Source organism: Pelecanus crispus, chromosome 1 (assembly GCF_030463565.1).
Source record: "Pelecanus crispus isolate bPelCri1 chromosome 1, bPelCri1.pri, whole genome shotgun sequence".
Lineage (NCBI taxonomy): Eukaryota > Metazoa > Chordata > Aves > Pelecaniformes > Pelecanidae > Pelecanus > Pelecanus crispus.
The window spans coordinates 161,412,324-161,435,167 of NC_134643.1; the positions used below are offsets into that span (position 1 = coordinate 161,412,324).

The 22,844-nt window shown below is 35.9% G+C and overlaps 1 protein-coding gene across 1 annotated transcript in view; it reads right to left on the reverse strand.

Annotated features, from left to right (window-relative positions):
• The window catches only part of MYO16 (myosin XVI), a 315,002-nt gene that overhangs the window by 110,065 nt on the left and 182,093 nt on the right, over positions 1–22,844 (reverse strand). Inside the window, exons 16-20 of the mRNA XM_075719324.1 lie at positions 17,168–17,279; positions 14,510–14,627; positions 13,674–13,745; positions 12,904–13,045; positions 3,227–3,299 (exon numbers count right to left, since the gene is read on the reverse strand). Of these exons, the coding sequence (XP_075575439.1) occupies positions 3,227–3,299; positions 12,904–13,045; positions 13,674–13,745; positions 14,510–14,627; positions 17,168–17,279 (517 nt within the window). The remainder of the gene's footprint in view (positions 1–3,226; positions 3,300–12,903; positions 13,046–13,673; positions 13,746–14,509; positions 14,628–17,167; positions 17,280–22,844) is intronic.

Below are 22,844 nucleotides of genomic sequence, written 5' to 3' on the forward strand. Positions count from 1 at the left end.
CATATTTCCTGAGATGATCACAAAATGAAGGCCATTTCTGTATAGAATAGGACAGACAAATCTATGCTCACTTCTGACCATGTTCCAGTGTGGCTGTATACAAAGCTGTTCTGGCACAGCAGGTATGCAGCTGCTCTAGGAAAATGCTGTTCCCAAGCTAATGATCACTGCTAGGAAGTGATTATAAATTGTAATTGGGGTGAGCTAAAAGTGTACTGTAGTCATTTACCATAGCTCAGCTGATGAGCAGTAACTCACTGAGCCCTGGTAATTCAGAAGCTTTCAGTCTTTATTGAGCAATGACTCCCTCAGACTGTGGCTTCTAAAAACACTGTCCCCTGTCGTTCAGCTTTTAAATTTCATACCAAAAATCACAACTCCACTCACTATCACTTATTCCATATACTTATTTACTGTTATTTTAGAATTATGTGTCCTATTTTTGCTATTATAAATGTAATGTATCACACATGGTCTTTAAAATGAAGGCTTACCAATGCTTACCTAGTACAAGGAAAACTGAACACTTAATTAATACTATTTTTAACTTCTAATGCTGCCTTCTTTGTAATCGTCTATCTTTTCTCCTTGCAAGCTGTCAGTCACATAATCCTGCCTGCAGAAGTTACCAGACTCTTGGTGTAGACATAATTAACCTTACTTTTAGTTCTTTGACATCTATTGTCTTATGCATGGCTCATGAACCATTCCTAGACCGATTCTTTGTTTGCCTTTGACATTACTTTGTCATTAGAACACAGTCATTGGAGTGAAGAAGTTATTCTACCTGGTTTATCCATCTCTCTCTTCCTGAACTGTCTTCAAACACAGTCTATTAAAATGAATTGCTTAAATTGACAGGTGATTTAGTATCATATTTCTCTCAATTATGATATTAAACTGTCTATCAACTGACCTGATCTGAAGCACCCAAAAGATTCACACAGCTGCTTGGAATGTCCCCAGATTTGGGAAATCAGGACGTTTCAATCTTTCTTAAAAACTGTTGTAATTTTTTTTTCTTTTTTTTAAGAAAGCAGGCAAAAAAATATCACAAAGAATCCCTTGTCTTACACAAATTTGAAACAAAAGGTTCATTTTCCCCAAATTACTTTTGTAATGCCATCTTAATATATGTTAAACTAAATGTGATGAAAAAGTAATTTTTATGGCTCCGCCACTGTTTGACTGTGACATTTAATGTCAATGTTCTGCAATCACAGGCCTTGACACTGGGCATGTTTGCAGACATGATGCAATGTTTTGCATGAGGACCCTATCTGGGCTAACAAGCCTGTTTATCATCAGGGTTAACAAGCCCGGGCAGAATACTGAACAAGGCTAGACTGCTAGACAGCTTGAACTTTTGAGTGCAGGCTGTGTTGGGTACATCCGCATGATTACATTGTGCCATGTGGAGATACAAACTGCTTCTCTTCATTGATACCGCAACCTATCACTTCAGGAATCAGACACGTTAATCACGTTATCGAGTCCATACAAAAATGAACTCTGTACTTCTCTCATCTCTATTCTGTCTTTTCAGGAATGCAGTCCAGTAGTTGCTGAGGTAATGACTCAGAGTATTACTCAATACTGCTCCATAAAATGCATTCAGTCCAGGTGGAGGGACAGTAAGTGTCTCTTGAAATATATTTATTTAGTAAAAATAAAATAAAAATGCAAAGTTGACTTTGAAATTATCATGTTTGCTATGCAGAAATCATAAAATAAATTACTTTTTACTAATTTTCTTTAAGTCTCGTATTTTCTCTTCAAGCAACCTCTGCAGTCACTAAGCAGAAAATGACTAACACCAGAAATTGGAATTTGTGGTATTTCATGATGTCAGTTGCAGAGCTTATTATGAGTTTCATGACAAAAACCAATGCAGAACAAAGTAAAAGGAAAATAGCCAGTAAGTCCCAAGATGCACCTGAGGTGAATTTGAAATTAATTTAAAATGCATAGAATACTTTATCCTTATTAATCACTAGGCTTTATGGATTTTTTTTTATATATATTCAGGTTGTTAAAATATTTTTTATTTTTCACTTGATATTTTCCCCCAAAGTAGACATTCATACTGAGTTAATGACTGTGAATATTGGCACTCATCAACAGTCCTTAATCTAGCAAACTTTCAAGCAAGGTAGAACTGTAACAGCAAAAAAAGTTCTGTGAGAGGGGAACTGGAATATGTTTTATTCCATTCTTACATGCTCTTTGGAAGGTAGAGGTAGGATCACACAGTTTGTGCTTTCAAACATTCGGAAATTCAGTAGCCATGTAAACAAGCTACACAAACTGAACTAATGTGGCTCTATGACTTCTGTTTCATTAGAAAGAGGAAGTTGAGACATAAAACAATGGATTGACTGGGATGACGGGGCAAAATCTGATTTCAAACAATAACAGGTCCTTTGCTGTTGCTGATGTCATCTCTATTCTTTCCTACACTTTGATTTTCTATTCTATGCTTTGATTTTCTGCTGCATTACAGAATGAATGAACAACTGAACAATAGCTTAGACACCTCTTTCAGCGTGTTGCTGTAGAGTTGCTAATGCTTTCTGAAATATGTAATTCACAGAAGCTGTGGTGTACAGAGACTAATGTTGAAGGATGGGCATGGGCAAACAGTTCCATAATTTTCAGAAAAATATTTGATATTTAAATGTTTTTTTAAGCATTCAATGAACTAAAGTTTAATTTATTTTCCATGGATGTAATTCAATTTTTTAAAAAGTCACATGTTGTAAAGCCACACAGAGGTGAATCTGGCAGTAATGGCACTTAGCATAATGTAGCATTTTCATTCTATTTTTTCTCCAAGGCATCCGAAGACCTTTTGATCTTCTTCCAATCCAGTGTATTGTCCTCCTACTCACTGACCTAGTTGAAGCATTACTTCCAGATCCGTGAAAACAGACAACACTAAGTATTTTCCTCAGATTGTCTTTCAATGCTGATGCTACCCCTCTTCCAAATCTCTATGGTAGATGTTCGCTAGATTCTTTCAAAATGACAAAGAGCTGTACAAAGCCAGGGTTTTAATTCACACCCGTATAGGCAGAAAGGGAAAAAAAATATTTTAAAAGCAAATTTTCTCCTCCATGTATGTCTATATTCTGATCAAAACACTTGTTTTGGCTAAAACCCAAAACCTGAATAGAAGAATTAACATTAACAGTTACAATAAATTCGGCAAAACATAGCCACTTACCTGCTCGAAAGTATTATTTTGAAATTCTTCAAATCCAAAAATATCCAGTACTCCAATTTCAAATACCTGGTCACTGGGAAAAAAAAGATATTACAGATAATAAGAATTCAAGCAAGTGAATACTACATCCGTTGTTTCTGACAAAAGTATTTCTGTTCTAGGATGAAAGCAGGCTGTATTTCAAAAACATGGTACGAAATACACAAGCAGACCATGTATACAACAGAATCAAAATTCTACCCACCAACCTATTATATCGAACATAAATAAAAAAGCAGGGTTCAAGATCGTTTTAGCAGCCACTTTAAAAACTAAATTTGTAAGAGAAGGAAAAAACCTTAGCTCCTTTAAAGTCCAGTTTCTAAAGGCGTAGGTATCTATTCACTCAGATGAGGGATAGCCATTTAGGAGAAGTGTCAAAATTGCTTCATTGCACTCAGTTACCCCTTTCAGTTTATATTTCTTTAACAGCCAGAACCGCTCCTAATAAATGTACTTCAGGTGAAACCTGTTAAGCTAAAGTCCTCTCTGTGCCAGCATCAAGCAGAAGCTGTGAGCTCAGGCTGCACAAGAGGTTACATCTCTCAGGGGAAAGAACAGTCAGGATCTGGGCATGATGAAGACAGATGTTTCTTCTCTATGTGTGTGTGTGTATATTTATATATGTATGTATATATTCTCTCTTCTTGTGGCTAGTGCACCTAATTTGTCACGTGCCACTGCTTGCATTCAGGAAAGGGCTTTTATTTTGGCCCAGTGGAAGGATTAGGGCACGGCAGTCACCTAGGATTTGGACAGGAGAAATGGCAAAGGGACAGAAGTGTTATTATTCTGTACTTACTTGGGATGAAATCATTGTAAACCTGATCTGGGGAAGAACCTAAGTTCCCTATGGGGAGCAAAATTAATGTTTTGGGATATCCTGTTGCCTGCTTTGGAAGGATTTGAAAGGGCTCTATATGAAAGGGCTGGGCTCACAGAAGCTGGGCTTTTTCTTTATTTTCTTCACTGTGTCATTAGACAGAGAACATAAAAAGAGGGTTACAGTAAAAAAATATTGCAGTTTGCCTATATGAATGCATTGGGACTTTCTCCAGAGTGAAATGATCTGCCAGCAGGATGAAAGACTTTGCACTATAGCCAATGGCTCTCTGGCACAAGAAAAATCAGCAAAGAAAAAATCATTCAGCTTCCTGAGAAAGGAGATGGACACTTTCTAAAGGCGATGAGTTTTCCTTTCTCTTTCCCAACATAATTTGTAAATGTGTGGGGTTATATATATAAAAATAATATTGCAGCCTGCTATTTATGAAATGTACTTTTCCTTCTGCGTTTTTCCTCCATGTTCCGTGTTTCCTGTATGTCTAAATTTATGTGTATATCAGGATATAGACATAAAGGAGAAAAAGGTGAAATACTGTTGAAATACTTCAGTGTAGTTCTATTACAGTGTGGTGGTACAGCCCCCTGGGCCATTCTGAGATCCCAGGAAAAGCCCTATTGTGTTGTTATCTTGGTCATAATGACTTGGGCGTCAGGCAATCTCTGTCCACACCGGGGCTGTCTGCTGCCTGAACGGTACATCAGAACCACTTAGCACAAATTGTGGCCAGAATGTAAATTACTGACCAAAGCCAATCATCTCAAGATCTTATAAATAGCGATCCAAGAGGGAGAGCTCTTTGAGCTCTCCCAGACTGCAGCGGGCTGTGTGACCCAGTATCTCCGCCTGAGCTAGGACGTCTCTCAGGGTAGATTTCACGAGGATTGAAGAATTGTCCATAGATTTCACGAGGATTGAAGAATTGTCCATAGATTTCACAAGGATTGAAGAATTGTGCATTGATTTCGCAAGGACTCGAAGAACTGACTTCATGAGGTTCACCTACCGTCCGTTGATGAATGCTGGCACATAAAAGTGAGTAATTCATGAAACTCACAAAAAGGGAAATTTTGATTACAGGTTAACCTCGGTGTGTGCATCTGTGTTTGTGTAATTTGGCTACATATACATATACCTATATACTATCCCTACTCACATAAACCGTTGACCAAGTCTGAGACTAAGATTGGAACTAGCCGCACCTAGACTCCTCTCTAAAAGGAGTTGGGAAAGCAAGGGGGTCTATTCTGAATCTCATGACTCAACGGGAGGGTGCCCCTTATCCCCTGCACCCACAATCCCTCTGTGTAGCTGAGTTCTCCTTTGTGTACTTCCATGTAAGTAATAGAGTGAACCTTGCCATTCTCGAACCTGTAACTAAGTCACTGTCTTGATTATAACAAATTCCATCAAATCGCTGTTTCAAATTGGCTAATGCTTAAGTGTAGTTAAGAATTATACACCCTAATACTGTCATCTATCTCAGAAATATTAATAAATCTTAAATTGCTGCTAACCAAAGCTGTGTAAAAAAAATCATATTTGCAACATACAGTCATTGTAAACACTACCATTTAATTAGGCGAAGGTCCAGCCCAGAAAATAAATACCCATATAACAACAAAAAGTAAAATAATAAAAAAAATTGAGCACTACAAAACAAGCTAGGAAAAACAATCCTTAGGGACAAGCAGAGCCTTCTTCAGAAATCATACCCAAGAAGTTTGTCTTCATTTCTAAAGCATACTAGTTCAATGCACTACTGATTGTCATAAGACTGGCTACGTGCGTAAATGTCAGACATAGAGAGTTGCATAATAAATCTGGTCTAGAATGACTTTGTTGGGCAGGAGAGGTTATCATTAGGTCGATTAGCCTCCAAGGGAATTTCTACAACAAGAAGCATAAAGATATATCACCACCTCCGTCTCTAGCAATGAGTACAATTTAAATTGTGTTTTTAAATGTGAGCCTCATTCTCAGTTGTTCCTGATTAGAGATGGGTGTACGTTCCTTGATACAATGTGTTTTTAACAAAACCAGTCCATTTCTATAGAGAAGAATTGAACATTTTGAAAACAGACTACCTCAGACTAATACTGAAAAGTCAAAATTATTACATTATTTAAATAAGTTTTGGAAAAAGAGCAGTTTGGAATTTCAGAATACTTAATAAGTTTTCATTCTTATTTTACTATTTTGTCATTTATCTATAGCTTTCCTTATAGGAAGGCAAAACATGAACTGCTGTGTAATACTGCACAACAGCTGAAATATTGCATTATATTTCACAATTATTAAGAGCTACTTAACACATATGGAACAACTTGTCCCTTCTTTGTCTGATTCAATGAATAGACTTGAGGTGGGATTGCTTATATCCCATTTGAGTGCCATGCCTGTTATTTTGTCAAATTAGTCTCTCTTACTTTTTCTCAAGGAATACATAAACATTTGCATAAGGAAAAAAATCTGATGACTTAATGAATTATTAAAAATCAGGCAAAACAGGAACCTGACCCTAGTTTCTAAAACTCCAGGTAAAAGCCTTAGCAGCCAGCCTATTGCCTACCTCAAATAACATGCCTTGTCAAAACTGATATTTCTAAGAAATATCTTGATTTGCTGGAGATACATTTGTTGACAGGCAAACATGTCAACCCTTTTTTTTTTTTTTATGAACTCCACTTGATAATCTTGGCCTTATGTTATTAGAAGATACACACACTACATGAAAAGAGCTGGAGGTTTTACATAACTAATATCTTGCCTATAAGGCAAGTATAACAGAACAAGGCTCTGTATCTCTACAATAGTGACATATTATTACTACATTGTGTCATTTATTTGCAAAATCTTACCAACTATGATAGTAATTTTCTGTATTAAATATTGCCCAGATTTTGAAAATTAAGTAGCAACAGACAGCACAGCATCAAAATTAAAAGCATTACTTTATATGTGGCTACAAATTACTTTGCTTTGCTTTTTTTCTTCTTGTCTTCCTCTGTTTTATACCATTTTTCTTCTCAGAGGGAGGGTCCATACATGTTTTTCTTGGCTAGCTGTCAATCATATTAATTCCAGCAAAATTACTTTCCTTAAATTAATCATAGCAGAGATTCCCAAGGCAAAATAAAGCATGAATGATCCCATCTTTACAAATGAAAGGGCATGTCACCAGTGTCTAAAAGAACAAATACTAGAAAAGAGCACTTTTTGTTCTGAAAAATCCCCTTATTTTACTTTATTCTTTTATGGTTACTAAACATCACTGACACTTTTCCTCATTACATTTCAGATATTCGATATTTACTATGTATAAATAAAATACCTATAGCTTTACTGGGGACTGAGACTTTGATTTCAAGTTTGACAATGTTTCCTAACAGAGAAATTAGAAAAACAGCAATTTGCCTATATTTGAAGAATGTTTTTATGTCTTAGACCGTACATAGTTGTGAATAGTTAAAACCAGGCATGGATGTTAACCATAACTCATTTGATTTTTGTGATTTACAAAACAGCATTTCAACTGATAATATTTTACAATGTCTCCAGTTTTTCCTTTTTCCTCAGAATGACATCTTTGTAAAGATGTCCTTATAGACTAGAAATACCTTTTGATCTTGTCCACTTAACAACTGCATTATAAAGAAACCACATAAAAATTCTTGGCAACTCCTAAAAACAATACACATACACCAGACATCCTGTCTGATGATGTCCTGTCTTGGCAGACACCTTGCCATTCACCAAGAGATGCTCTTGACCTGTTGGCCATTCCTGGCAAGGTGAACAGAATTCCCTTTACAATACTTTTGACCCAATGTTTCAGACAAACATACAGGATGTTATTTGATCACTCTTTTTTCATCTCAGATGGCTTTCAGCTCTGAAATCCATATGGTTCATTCCCATTGTCATTTTTTGTAATCTGCCTATATATAACAGTGAGATGAATCTGCTGAGGCAGGATGATCTGCCTTTTCATCTGCCCCAGATATAATGTTTCTTGCTCTTCTTCCAACTTCTGCCAGTAACCAGGAAGGAAGCCAGTAGGCTTATGTCTGATCTGGATAAACTAGAAGTGATACTGAAGAACGAGGAAATACTTCTAGGATTAGATGAAGTATATAACCTAGCCTTCAAATGAGGACCCTCAGAATCCTACTTAAGGCTCCCTCAGTTCTCCCAGGGGGATGGATTACACCCGTTGTCGTAAATAAGGTTCTTGAAGGGAACAGGCTGAATACTCCCAGTCAGATATGTTCTTCATCTCAAACAATTACTAAACCAAACTGGTTTCTGAGACTTTTGAGAGAGATTTTTCTGAGGGTTTTTTTTAAGATTCTGAGATTTTTGCTGAGACTTGATGTCATTGCCACATCTCTCAGTCATCTTGCTTAACAACTCTCATTTTTCTTTTAATATTACCTTACCCAGGTGTGAGTGGTACAGAGAGAGACAGTGGTTGGACACAGTGGAAAGAAACACTCTTTATCTGACAGACGTTTCTTTGAGTGACTTGACAGGTATGGCAGGAAGGGAGAAATACTTTTGCTAATAGTCTCAAGATCTATAGCCCTCTCATGAGTAGCACATACTCTTCCCCAGTTCTTTAAAGCTAAATTTGTTCTATGCTTTAAAAAACTTTGTTGTCTTGCTTAATGAAACACTGGAAATGATCCAGACTGAAGCAGATCTCAAAATATGTTATTATGCACTATATGGTATTAGATGCTTTGTATTGTTTGTTTTAATGATTTCCCTACCTCCACATATAGAGACAATTCTCATTATGCTGTGGGTTCATGTTCTGAACAGGAACTCTCTTTCTGTCCTTCCTGGATTCCCAGCACACTTCTACTAGGTTCAATAATAAAATAAACAGTTTATATTCTGATTTTTTTCTTAAGCTGGGCAGATTTCTATTTCAGAATATCCCATTCTATAAATCTAATAATATATATTATGAAGTTTGTAAATGAGACTCCTGAGGTCTTTCCTTTGCCCAAATAAGTGTTGCCACTGCTACTCTCTGGCAATATTTGAATTTTGCTGGGAATAAGATTACACAGTCAGAATACACAAGCTTTCAGAAAATACCTATTTAGAAATATTGTATATGCTGTATTTGAAACAGAAATCTCCTGTGGCTGACCTGGTGATACAGACAGAGGGTAGAACTGAATGCTAGCTTTCTTTGCTTGTCTGTAATACAACAGGCATATTGGTATTAGCCCCATCTTCAGGCCATATGAGAGAGAAACTGTTTGCTAACTAGGTAATAAAAGATCATGCCTTCTACTTACTAGCAGGCAGGGAAGACAATACCAAGATTTTCTTGAGCATATATACCTAATTAGCTTGTTTTTCATCAGAAAAGAAAAACTGTTTCACAAAAGTTCAGACACTTTTAAATCCCCATAAATGAAAAGTCCTGTTACAGAATGAGTCAGAAGTTCTTAAAACATCATTTTAAGACATTTTATTACTAATATTTGGATCACTACATCCAACTTTGCCAATGTGCAATCAAGTACCTTGAAATGTCACACATTTAGGCAACTGTGAATGCTTGAGTCTCTTTTATCTACAAAAGTGAAAATCAGCATACTTATTCGAATGGAAGTAAAATAGTAGTAAACTTTGAAGAGTTCAGAGTCTTGGGAAGAAGTCCACCTAGCCAATTTTTACAGTAATAAAATCAGTAGAATAGGAAATCATTATATAAATGAGTGCACATAAATATTAACTATTTTTTTAGAAGTAGTTATAAGCACCTGTAGGAAATTTTAATAGCTTTCCTCTAATCCCATTCTAGAGGCCAATTACAGAAAAAACAGTTTCTCCCCAGTGAATTTCTTTGAAACAATATCAAGATGAATAAAGTAATAAACCTCAAAGATACCTGGCAACAAGTCCAAACTAGCATCCATGGTTATAATTTAGTTCTAAAAATCATAAGTAACTTTTTATGAAGGAGAACAACATTTCTGAAGGTGTATTATCTCACTTTACACTGTCATTAAAACTCTTGCTTTATATTTATTGGATAGTATTATAAAGTAATGAATTTGCTGGATTCTGGCAACACTTTTATCCTCTATATTTAATACCTCTAGAGCCTGGTCTTTGCAGCTTTTCATAGAATCATCTCCCCTTCCCTTAGATCTAATGGCAATCATCACTTTTACCTTTGCCTGAAACCAGCCACAAGCTATTTCATGGTAAATATAAATCAATATTAATGACCAAATGGAGTAGCTTCACCATAAAAGTTAAACCCAGGTAACTAGTTTCCTCAAAAATGTCAAGATCAAGTGTTTCTCTTAGAGTTACTAAGACAATAAATCTAATTTTATTTCTTCATAAATTCTCACTGAAATGGGATGGAAGTACAGTTAAGCTACTTCACAACAAAACAAGAGAAATGAGTTAGAAACTTTATTCCAGGTTTCTGACGAAGGCTTCATCCCATCTGATAAGTAGTAACTGTGTAAGTTTCCCACTGGGGAAAGAAGTGTGGCCTGAAATGCAACAGCCTTATTTAGCCACATTATTTAATGTCTTTAAGCAGAGGTTTATTAAAACTGCACCAAACTGGAGGTATAATGCTGCTAATTGAAACAATTGCTCAGATGTGTATGAAGTAAATCTGAACCACAAGTCACAGATTCATGCAATGACTTGCATTGATCCAACTTGCATCTTAAACTGCTATGCCTTGATTTACTAGTACAGGTTATACAATATGATTAGGCTGGACCAAAAAAAAGCTGGAGGTGGGGGACGTATTTTCTTATCTTAAGCTGGCTAACTCAAATGAGGTTGAAATATCATTGAAGGATGGTCAACTTCATTTTCACTTAAAATAAGCTATTTAGCCTCAAGTTTGGAAAGGGACATGAGGCTGAATTTGGCCTGCTAAAATTTAGTATGTCTTGTCAGCACTGCCAATATATCCTGAGCGGGTTAGTTTCCTTTAGTGAGCCTAAATGAAGAACTCCCCTTTTTCAAGCATAGGTATAACATAAAGCTATTGCAAATTCCTCATTCCTGAAAACATCAAACAGATGTCCTGTTTTAGCTAGGACTTACAACATCACATATTCTTCAAGTTACCACACAGGTAGAAACAGTTTCACTGAGAAGTATTTCTACAAGGTAGAAGTCACCTCAGGCACATATGATTGCCCTGAAAGGAGACTGCAAGGTAAACAATCTACAAACAGCTTTGACTTTCATTATTTGAAGATCCTATGACACCTAGAAATTATAGGTTTACATTACTGAACAACAGAGATACACAACACCCTATTCTGAAAGACTGTGAGATATCAAATTTCAAAATTGCAAAATTAAACATTGAAAAATTATTTCAAATAATTTTAATAGATTTTTAATATACTGATTCTAGATTTCTTCCCCAATGACCACTACAAATGAGCTCACTGTAATTGGGAATACCTTAGCTGGATTGTTGCCTGTCACACACATGCACTGAGCTAAGCCCATGCTCCATTCCCAGGAATAAATGGGGAAGAATTGAATGTGACCACATGCTACTGTCCTTCTTTGTTATAAACACAATATTTCAAATTAGGACACGGATTGGAGAGTTGCTCTAGCTTGGTTGTCCAGGTGCCTGCAACTGTAAGGGGCTGTACAATCAGAAACAGAAAAATAAAACCATTCGGTGTTACTGGCAAACATTCCTTTCGTCTCCAGCAGGAAGCTAGGCACTCTGGTGGTATATATGAAGACAGAAAGCTTTATATATACAGAAAGGTATATATATAAAACCAAAATGCACAGAAAGCTCTGAATTACTCAGGAAGGATAGCTTTTTCTGTTAGCTAAGCCTGTAGACGAGAAATGTGATTTATGACTAATTGGTCTACAAATAAGATAGGAACAAAAAAAAGATTGTGAAGTCTTCAAACTCTTAACAACTGTAAAAGAGAGCACTTGATAAATATTTGCCTTATGAAGCCAATGCAGATATAAGGAGAAAATACTTACTCTTTTTTGGAGGTTCCACATCTGTCTTTTGTGGATTTCCATTTACCAATAATGCCAAGATATTTTGTATTCAGTGTTCCTAAGAAAGTTCATCTGAACATGTGATATGTTGAACCTTGGTTAAGTCACATGCATATGATCATCTAATTAGGTCTATTGTCTTTGCTATTTTGATTCTACTAAGACTTTTTTGGGTTTTTGGGGGAGGGTTTTTAATGTTTCTTGACTGCTCCAATGACACACATTAATTAACATTCATTTTTTCTAAGCAGCCACATTGCATAGCAACAGCATTGAATTTAGCATATGATAACCTAGAGACATCCAGAACATTCTTAGAACATTCAATTCAGTGAAGTTTAAACATTCATTTGAAGGCCTTTGAACTTTTTTTAATACCCTGTGCTAAGGTTATAGTTTGGGGGACAAAGAACAAGAATATTCTGCACTAAAAAACCATCAAGCAGCTGCTTGCTTGTTGAAGACTTAGCTCATTCTGTACTGTCAACTCTTAAAAGGCTACTAATTCTAATTCTAACCACCAATCTAGATTACTGCATAAAGTGCCATGTCCCTGTACACAAGCAAATAAAGAAACAAATCTGTTACCGAGGAAACAATTTGAAAGAATGGCCAGTGATTTAAAGATCCAAGCATCACTGTTATGCTATCATAAAATGTTTTAAATGATGGAATTATGTTTCTTTTATGGATCTGGATTTGAACAGATAATGGCACACCTCATAGTTTGTAATGGCATTCCTACCTGCCAGTCTCATCTTGATTTTGAAGGTAGCAGTTGATTGTGTTGACTAAAAAGCTAAATAAACGACCATATAGAGATTTTGCCAAGAGATCCCGGTAAAATTCTGCAATCTCTATAGTGTGCCTCCGTACAATCATGTCTCCTAAGAGAGAAAGCAGAAAATGGAGATGAAAGCATGCTGTAAAGCTTGCCTTATGTAATTTTAGTTACAGTAAGTTCTTCCACCCTTTTTACCTCTCCTTTGCCAAACGTATACATGGTGTTAGTTTTTTTCTGAAGCCTTCAGTGAAAGATGAGAAGACTGCCAACACTCACAAGATCTTCAGTTTGGAAACATGTACCTTTGTACTTTTTTTTTAATAGAAAAGGGTATGTGTACCACACAGAACTAGCATTTTACTGAAAAGAACTTTTTCAAAATATATATATATATATATTTTTTTTACCAGGACACTCCTATTGACTTTAATTCTTAGTATTAATATCTAATCTGTTATCTTTACACACTTTTGTGAGATTATTCAAGTTAGAAGTCCATCAGCGTCAGACTGCAAAACTGCTTTGCTCCATATTACAAAGACATTTCTAATTCAGTGGCCCAGTCTGACTTATTGCATGGCAGATAGTCCTACATATTCCTCAGAGAGAAAATTTACAAGACCATACAAGAAATAAGAAACAAGAATCATCTGCTTTTAAAATTCTCAAATCAGAAGGATCAAATGACCACCAGTTCTGATCTATGAGAACATAAGCTTGGAAAAGATTACCTTTAAAATACTGAACATCAGTTGTTAAGGCTGAAGCAAGCTCATCTGGTGAAACCTGCAGCATCCCTGCCACTGAAATGAAAAGAGAATTTAAAGAAAGCCTGATTTGTGCTCTACTGCATCTTTTATTTTTTATAACAGATTTTCTTATGTAGATGCTATTTTTTAAAAGTGAAAGAACCCACACATTAAATAAAAGAGTGCTGTCACAGGAATAATCAAAATTAATGACCATACAAATCGGATTACTATAATCAGCACTTTGTGAAGTTTGAACGTATCTGTATATTACATTACAGCTTTCTTTCCTCTTTAAAGATTACTCAGGACTTTCCCCAGGGCTTGGCAGACTTTCTCTTGTATTAGAGTTAAGGTATGCTACTTATTGACATTCTGTACCCATAAGCCACTTTGTGGAGATTTGTTAGCGACCAAGAGGGCAAACTTCAAAGCATGAAAACAAGAGACCCTTTTAAGACATAGATTTTGAATGTAAGGAATTCAATTCATTGCAAATTGTTCAGCTGTTGACAAGCAGCACAAGAGCATTTTAAAAGACTGCCCAAAGTGCACTGTAGAATTTCTTCTGGCAAATGGTAGCATTAAATATGACATTGATTTAGATAATTTGCAATACTAGTATTTTATTTCATCCCATAAAAATCTGTAGTTTATAAAACATTGAGGTCAATTGGATACTGTCTTCCCACAGTAACTTATGAATTATCAGAAGTCTTTTTTTTTTTTTTTTTGTCTCCCTGGAACTGTGTTTCCATCTGTCGGTGGATCAGCGCAAGCGCCCTGATCACAATGCTTCAAGGTCATGTCTTACTGACCTTGTTCCAGTAGCTGCAGGTCTGACACGAATGCTGTCTCAGCGTCTGTCAGAGCCGTAAAGCGAATGTCTCCAAGGTGCAGAATTGCTGAGAGAATTACAAACAGGTTCTCCACCTCCTGCACATATTTTATGCAGAATTAAAGGTAAAAGAGATCTGTTGAGCACACCAGTGAAAGGCAATGCTTTATAAAAATACAAATTCTATTAGTTTTGTGTCATTGGCATTTGCTAAGTTAAAAGTACTCATATGTGAACTGTTAACAGGAAATTTGGATTTAGAAATCAAACTGGAACCTATCTATGACATAAACCAAAAAGATTACCTTTTTTTTCCCTTTTGTTTTAATGTAAATCACAGTAACTACTGAGTTAAGAAAGTTTTTCAGTATGTGATAAAAAATACTGAAATATCTTTAATGGATGCATTATTGCTATAAGAAATAAATGTATCTTCTCCATAGAGAATTTCCATCAAGACAAATTCTGTATCTGGGAATGGGAAGGTTTGTTTTTTCCTCAGCCAACGGCATTCACAAACAAAGTGTCTAGCTCTAAATTATACAGTTTCCTGCTAGTAAAAGCTGTAGTTAAGGTCTAAAAGAAACAAAAGTAACCTTCCTAACCACACAATTTCCCCCCATGATTGCATGCTATGTTCTGATGCTTCAAAGTCTGTGAAGCAGTTATCTTTAGGGCTAGATTTTTCCTGGCCTCATTTTTACCACAGCAAGAAGAGAACTAATTTTCTTGTTTGTATTTTTTTTTAATGTTTTTACATTCAAGCAAAAAAATGATCCATGAAATATGAACAAAAAATACTAAGACACCGAAAAATTTGTGTGGTTTTGGATGTTTTTTTAAGGTCAGCTATATAACAATGGTGCTCTTTTAAATTATAAAACAGGAAACCTGATATCCAATATAGCATTACGTGGCATTATGCACAGCAAAGTCAGTTGATAATTTTTGAAATATTTTGAAAAATAAGGTTAGGAACCTGATTCTACTGAAACACTAGAAGTAGGAGTGAGAAGTCTCACTTACTGGAATTTGCACAATAACATAAAAATTACACTACAAATGAAATAGCCAATACATCCCCTTTATTCTCAGGTAATTGCAATGAATTCAGAACACACTGAAACCAAGCTTGGGTGACTTTTCATCACTTTTCAAGATCAACAGGTCAAAAAAAAGAAAAAAAAAAGCTTTTCATCTTACTATTATTCCTTTCTCTAATAAATATGCCTGTCATAAGAGGACATTAAAAAAAGCTTACAGTCTTTTTGGGATACAGACTACAGACCTCTGATGCTGTTTAAGCAAGTTTGATTCTCTAAACCACATTTTAAGACAAAGAACTTCAATCTCTAAGTGTATGACATAGATGTAAATAGGGCAACAGTATATTTTTCTGTTACACAGTGACAAAACTGAAGATGAAAAAAAGCAATATATACAGGCAAAGTCTGAATAAGATAGCTCTTACAACAGAAAAACTGTCATGCTAATATGGCATATGTGTTCAATTTTGTACATGGCCACGTGAATATTCATGAAACAAACCCACTCTTTATATTAAAAGGTGGCATAGGTTACCAAAGAACATTTGTTACTACCTTAACTAGGGAATGCCAAACAACTACATGATGTACTATCACCACAGAAGTCTACCTCACACCTAAATAACAGCTTCAGCAGACTCACAATTTTTTTTTTTTTTTTGCTGCTAGCCTTTGATCCCTTTTTATTACAACTGTTGCCCATCTGTCATCTCCTATGATAATCTAGCATACTGTCACATTAACTTTTCCTCTGCTTTTTTCTTATGACGCTAAATATCATGTAGGGTTAAATAAGTTTTTATCTCCTTCTAGAACTACTGTTGCTTATGCATTTGTTTTGCAGAAGTGTCCCAGCTACAGTGTGCTAGGTCGCATATACATATGTAAGAAATATGGAGTTAAATATTCTAGTATTCTGAAGGGAATTACACAGCTTATATGAGTTCTTATATTCAGCCCTCCATTGCTCCTGATTCCCCTCAAACCTCTGTCGTCCAGAACCTCTTCTTGACTATTTTTCCAAATTATCTTCTTTGTTAGCTTTGTAGGATTAAAGACAAACACCAGACCTATCTTCTTGTTGCTTTTTGGGGGTTAAGTCAGCTCTTTCAAGTTACCCAGCTCTAATTTTGTTTGACTAAATATGTATTTACTTTTTTTCAGGTGCTGCTAGCAAAGGCATTTGGAATGTGTGTTTCACAAAATTAAAAGGGACAGGGAGATAATCAGGAAGAGGAAAAAATTCCTGTGGCTTTTATGAGGTTTCTGTCATAGGGGATTTGATTGTTTCTTTTTATCTATGTAATTTAATTGTTCAGAGTATTATACCTTGAAGCTGTTTTGTGAATCTTTAAGAATGAAAAAGATTTACATTGTTGGTGCTGTGTCTAATTAAAAGTGATTACAGTAATTTCCCTGGAGTGAACTAATACTGTATATTGTTTCAAGGTCTTAACCAACAGAAAAAAAGAAAGACGGAAAGGCACTTCTTTTCCCCACAAGAGGTTATCAGTGAGAGTTCCTTATGGCCTGCTTTTAACTAAGTAATATGGTGATTTTAGCCACAAGTAACATAAGCTTGTGTAACTTACCAGGCTATTGAATCCCATAGCACCTAGAGCTTGTTTTAGTAGGGCTAATTTCTCCCTGTTTTGAGGGTTGGCTGTTAACATCGTCTCTTCCAGTACGGTCTGGCTTAAATACCTGCACAGAGGAAAAACAACGTATATAGTATTTACGAGGCTGGTGCACAATCAAACTTTTGAGGTTAAAAGCCAGCTTCGCCCTTCGAACCAGAGGTTTATTGCAGATTTTTCTCAGCCTTTGGAGGGAACAGTACCAGTGACAGAATGCTCTGTATTTCTTTCCTTAAGCTTTTGCTTGAGGCTCCTACCCCCGCCTACTTTAGCCCTACATGTAAGCTAAAACTTCAGATTTAATTTATACCACTGAGAGTTTTGCCATTCTTGCACTACCAGAGATTCCCCTTCAGAAGGAAGATGTGAGGAGATCCTCTGATAACTCTGACTGCTTTAAATTCCCCTCCTGCTGGCTAGAGGATAGATCAGCTCTTATCTCCCTGATTCCAGGATGATCATTTACTCCCTTAGCAGCTGAATGGGTGACGGGTATACTCAGCATCTCTTAGAACAAAGTAGTAACTAAGTAGTAAGTGTACAGCCCTTAATCTGTACTGCTTCTCACACTGTGAAACAAAAGAAAATTTTACAAACCTTCCCAAAAATAATGATTAGGAGAGAGACACCTAGTGCAGCAGCTAACTCAGGAAAGAAAAAACAGAACCAACATAAAGAGTAGTAACACAAAACAGAATAATCAGAAATAATACAACAGACTATTGAAAAGAACAGCCACCTAACCTCTACAACAATGTATTTTGACCCTCTCGATATATATCTATGGGCCAGATTTTTAAAAGTATTCAGGTATCTTCATACAGCTGAAATCACAAAGAATGAGGTGTCCAAATATCATATGGGATCTGATTTTTAATTACTTCATACAGAGAATGTAAAAAGATGTTTTCTTTTATCATTATCATTACATTATCATTATCATTAAAATACGCATTCATCATACAATCTACAATCTTCACAAACGTCACTTACATCAACAAAAGGATTCCCCACACCTAAATCCAAACAATATCTTCACAACACCAGCAAAGGTGGACAATTTACACATACTCCACCCCTCACCCCTTCACCACAATTACAAACACAAAAATTCCCCACAATTATTCTGCTCTCTAATAATGTTTGGTCCATGATCTTTCACATAAAGATGGGAAAAAATACTGGTTTAATTTCTGACAATTCTTGTTCACAATCCTATTCTAAGTGCACTATAGAGGAGACATGGTTTCAAAATAAAACTCCTCTTACCACAGAAAGTCTGGCAACACTCTAGTAAGGATGGCAGCTCTTGTAAAAGTGGCCTTTTATGTGAATGTGTGTAGCTTTTAGAAAAACATGGAAGAATGATTTAGTATTTGCACTTTTCTAACTGATAATGAGGTTTATGAGGTATACACGATGAAATGCAGAGCACATTTTTAGTGGATTGATACCAGATTTACCAGTGTGGATTTACCTTAGTGTGATAATGTCATAAGTTAGCCCAGCAGGTGGGCAGAGGAAGAGCAATGGAGAAAAAAATGTGTGCCTGGGTGCATAAGCACTTTTTGCACCCACAAGAGAACTCAGTCAGCAGATATCTCAAGTACAAACAAGCCTCAAATCACAGTAGTTAAAGCCGGTGAATTAACACAATCTTTGAGAATGTGGATCTGTGAGCATCACCACCAGAGCTCTGCACTTTTTCCTTGAGGTTACTAAAAACATTAATTTTGTCCAAATCAGGTAGATACAAATGACAGCACAGCTGTCAAATTAGCTAGAGCAGGTGATATGAAGTATATGCCAGATGTATGGGGGTTTTTCTGGTTTTTTTTTACATCGCCTGTATGTTTCAAAAGGAGGCTAGAATACATCTGATACTGAATCTGGCATAGAACCTACTGGTATAAAGGTTAATCCAGCAGAAAATTTTCCACTGTTCTGAACTGCTGCGTGAGCTTATACCAGTTCAGTGTTGTGCCTCATGTGTCCGTTGCATTTTTGATCCATAAATAGGAGATTTACAGCAGCATCTACTCTGCTGTCAAAATATCCTATTGTTGAATAGCTGGAGGAGTTGGAAACTTATGGCCATTTCTGCAGAAAACCCTCCTCTCTGGTGTTTTCCCTGAATAACTCTTTGTTTCTCTCTGTGTGTACTGAGCAAGGAATACTCTTTCCTATCCTGGGAAGAGAATATTGTCTACTTCTCTTCTTTAAGCAACCCCATTTAATTAGCTCTTTTTAGCATAGTTAAAGTGCTAGTGGGTAGCGTCGTAGCAAAATGGTGTGTGAACACTACCAACACAGGCAGTGGCATAGCAAAGTGACCCAGAATGCTCATTCCCTTGGGGGAAAGAGCTGAGCTGTGATATGAACCAACACGCGGCAGTTCTTGCCTTCAGCGCAAGCACTTCTTGCTGATACAGCAGGGGGCAAACTGGGTATCCGCCAAACCAGGTGCCTGTGGCTCCAACCACCCGTCCATAAAGTGCAGCGTCTGCCGGGACATGCCTGTTGGAAGAGAATCTGACTTTCCCAGTATAAATCTCCTGAAGATTTAATCAGCGGCTGTGCTGGTGCCCTTGGAAAGGGCTGCAGTTGGACATTTTCTAAGGTGTGCTTGAATTTAGAATCAGTTTCCCCAGTCTAAAAGCAATTACATTCTTTCATAACATGTCACGAGGCCCACTCATTTTCCAAACTATTTACGGACTAATGAAATATGAAAATTGCTTTGAAGATATGCACATTCAACTGTTATATGTTTATAATATAAAGTATATGCATATTAAGAATGGATTAATTGTATAGACTACTTGGAACTGTTGATGGATATCGTACGACTCCCTCAAAATGCAGAAAATACACAGTGTAGCAGAGTGGGGATATAATATATACTAGCTGTACAAGGAATCATGTTTTTCTAATTACTATTAAGTTCATTCTACCTCAGAAACATAGTGACATTTATATAGAAATATAAACGATTTTTTTTTTCTTGTAAAACAGTTTCTTGTAAAACAGTTCCCTGGCATCTCCGTCTTTCCACCTTAAAGGCCCTGAGGATGAAAAGGGCTTGAGACACCCTGTGTATAATATTGCTGCTATCACCTATTTATGCTTAAGAACCAGAGTCCAGAAACAATTTTAAATTGTCGCCTCTCCTACAAAAATGAGGAATGTGGAAAGAGACGTGTCACTGTGCAGAAGTCCTAATAATAATGAAATATTTTTTCATTGAAGATACATCATTACTCCATAAAATGTAAACATTTTTTCAATACGTATAACTTTCCTTGTATTTATAGTGAATTTTTGTCTTTTGACATTCAAGTGGCCTGGATACAATTGCATTGCTAGTGATGAAGAGGGATTAAACTGCTTAAAAAATCCATTGTGAACCTACCATGGAGCTTTTAGTTATTATTTTTACTTAGATTTTTGTTATTGCAAACTATAGTGTTATAGCCATGATATTTCTGATAACCTATGCTGTTACTAGAGTGTGTGTAATGTTCCTACAAGTTTCCAACAAGGTAGTCTGTGTTCAAATACAAACCAGACCCGGTGACCCCTGAATTCTTTGTTGTCGAAAATGTTAGTAAAAGAGGTACTACTGCTATACAAACCAGAGGTGATTTTCCATAATATCTGATACGTGCAGGATGCGCACAAATTGTGGACTTAGTTACCATAGTTTTATTAACCTTACTTGCATATCTCTGCTTGCAAATTCATTCTGCAAATACACATTCACATTAGCTTACTGTAGCTTTAGAAAAAGATTCTCAGATTTTGGCTGAAGTTGAGCCTTTTAGTTGAAGGTAGCTGCTCAGATGAATGATATTTATATGTCTAAGTAAAAGTGATGAACCTAACAGTCTATGCAGTTCTAATAATTAATTCCTTTCTACTGACTGTCTAACCATTTGTTTAAATGCTATCATGTCGACATTTGCATTGGACTAGAACTCTCGACAGACAGCTTATCAGCATACAAAAAAGTTTTAGGACATGTGATCAGTGATTATTTCAGAAAAGAAGAAAATTACTGATCCACAAAATAGGGTTCTTTTAAGAAGATAAACTAACCAATAATTGGTAGAGTATAGTCACTTTCAGTAAAACACAATTCTGCATTAGACAGATAATTTCTTGAGAAATGTAAAAAAGACTATCTACATAGCTTTTTCCTTCTGATTTTTCTTCTAACAGTTTTAATTTGCAGCATTGTAGCATTCTCATCTACTCTAGTCTCTCAAAGGAAAAAAATTAATGGTAGTAGTTTTTCAGTATATTGCTTATTGTAGTATAGAATTTTTCAACTATCATTTGAATGACATCATAGATCAACTTTTCAGGTAGGGGTGTGACTGATGTGCCTAAGAATATAATAAAAATACTTACTATGACATTAAATTCTTTATGTATTAACTGCCCATATAAGTAAACAATTACTTTACCTGTTTACCTTATCATTCTCATTGTAATTGTTACATATAATCATAGTTTTTATTATTCAACTTATATCTGCGGTAAGGTTCATAATTTCGTATGTACATATGAAGAAGTACATAGGAACAAATGTTAGTTTACCAATGCTGAGTTTTTGTGACATATGCATATTTCAAAATTTCTTACATAAGCCTACCAGTTAAAACCTTTCTTTAAAGTAATAATGTCTGCTTAGATGATTGAGCAAATAACAAGGAGCTGAGACTAAAAAGAAAAGTTTTGACTATGAGTTTGCTGCTCTGCCAAAAACTCAGCAAAGCAATATTTGATTTGGATTGTATTTAAGTTAATTTATTTTCTTTTGAACTGCAACCCAATAATAGTTAGTATCAAATGAAGTAATCTACCCCATTCAACATAAACAAAACATGTCATTTCATTTCCTTATAAGAAAAGCAAAGGAAATATAAAGTAGGACTCACAAAATTATTACAGAAGGTGAAAGTGTATTTTTATCCTGTCTTTACTATTAGAACTGTTACATTTTTACAAAATCTGTGAAGAGACAAAAATAAAAATATAAAAGTTCCAAATTTGGTAATTAGGGGATTTATTTGGGAAAATGGTACCCCTTTTCTGGTCACTGTCTCATAGTCAGCATGACCCACAGCAAAGATCTGAAGCTTCCCCACTCGGTGTGTCAGGCAGTCCATTTCAAAGTGAGTTCAAAGTATCTAGAGCATAGGGTGGGTATTGAACCTTCATGTTTCACATCCAAGGTAGGTGCTACAACTTCCCAGTTAGCTCATGCTGAGGCAGAAAAGCCTAGCACAGTCCACTCGGGAAGTTTCACCTTCTTTCAAGCGGGAAGCTCCACCTTCTTTCAAGCGGGAAGCTCAAGAACACCACAGACTTTCAAAAATAAGTTTTCCTTGATAGTCATAGTCAAAGCAAAGCCAGAAAACAATCACCTTTTAGCCCTGGATTTACTCCCCAATCTTGAAATCTAGCTCACACTTTGATCAGAATTCAATAAACTTGCTGGCTAAAATCATCAAAGTCTACAGACAGGTTATCAGCATTTCAAGGGAGATCTGAACCATTGATGTATGTCATGTAAGGAACTTTTCTGATCTCTAGCAAATAAAGGTTGACAAATAAATGATATTTT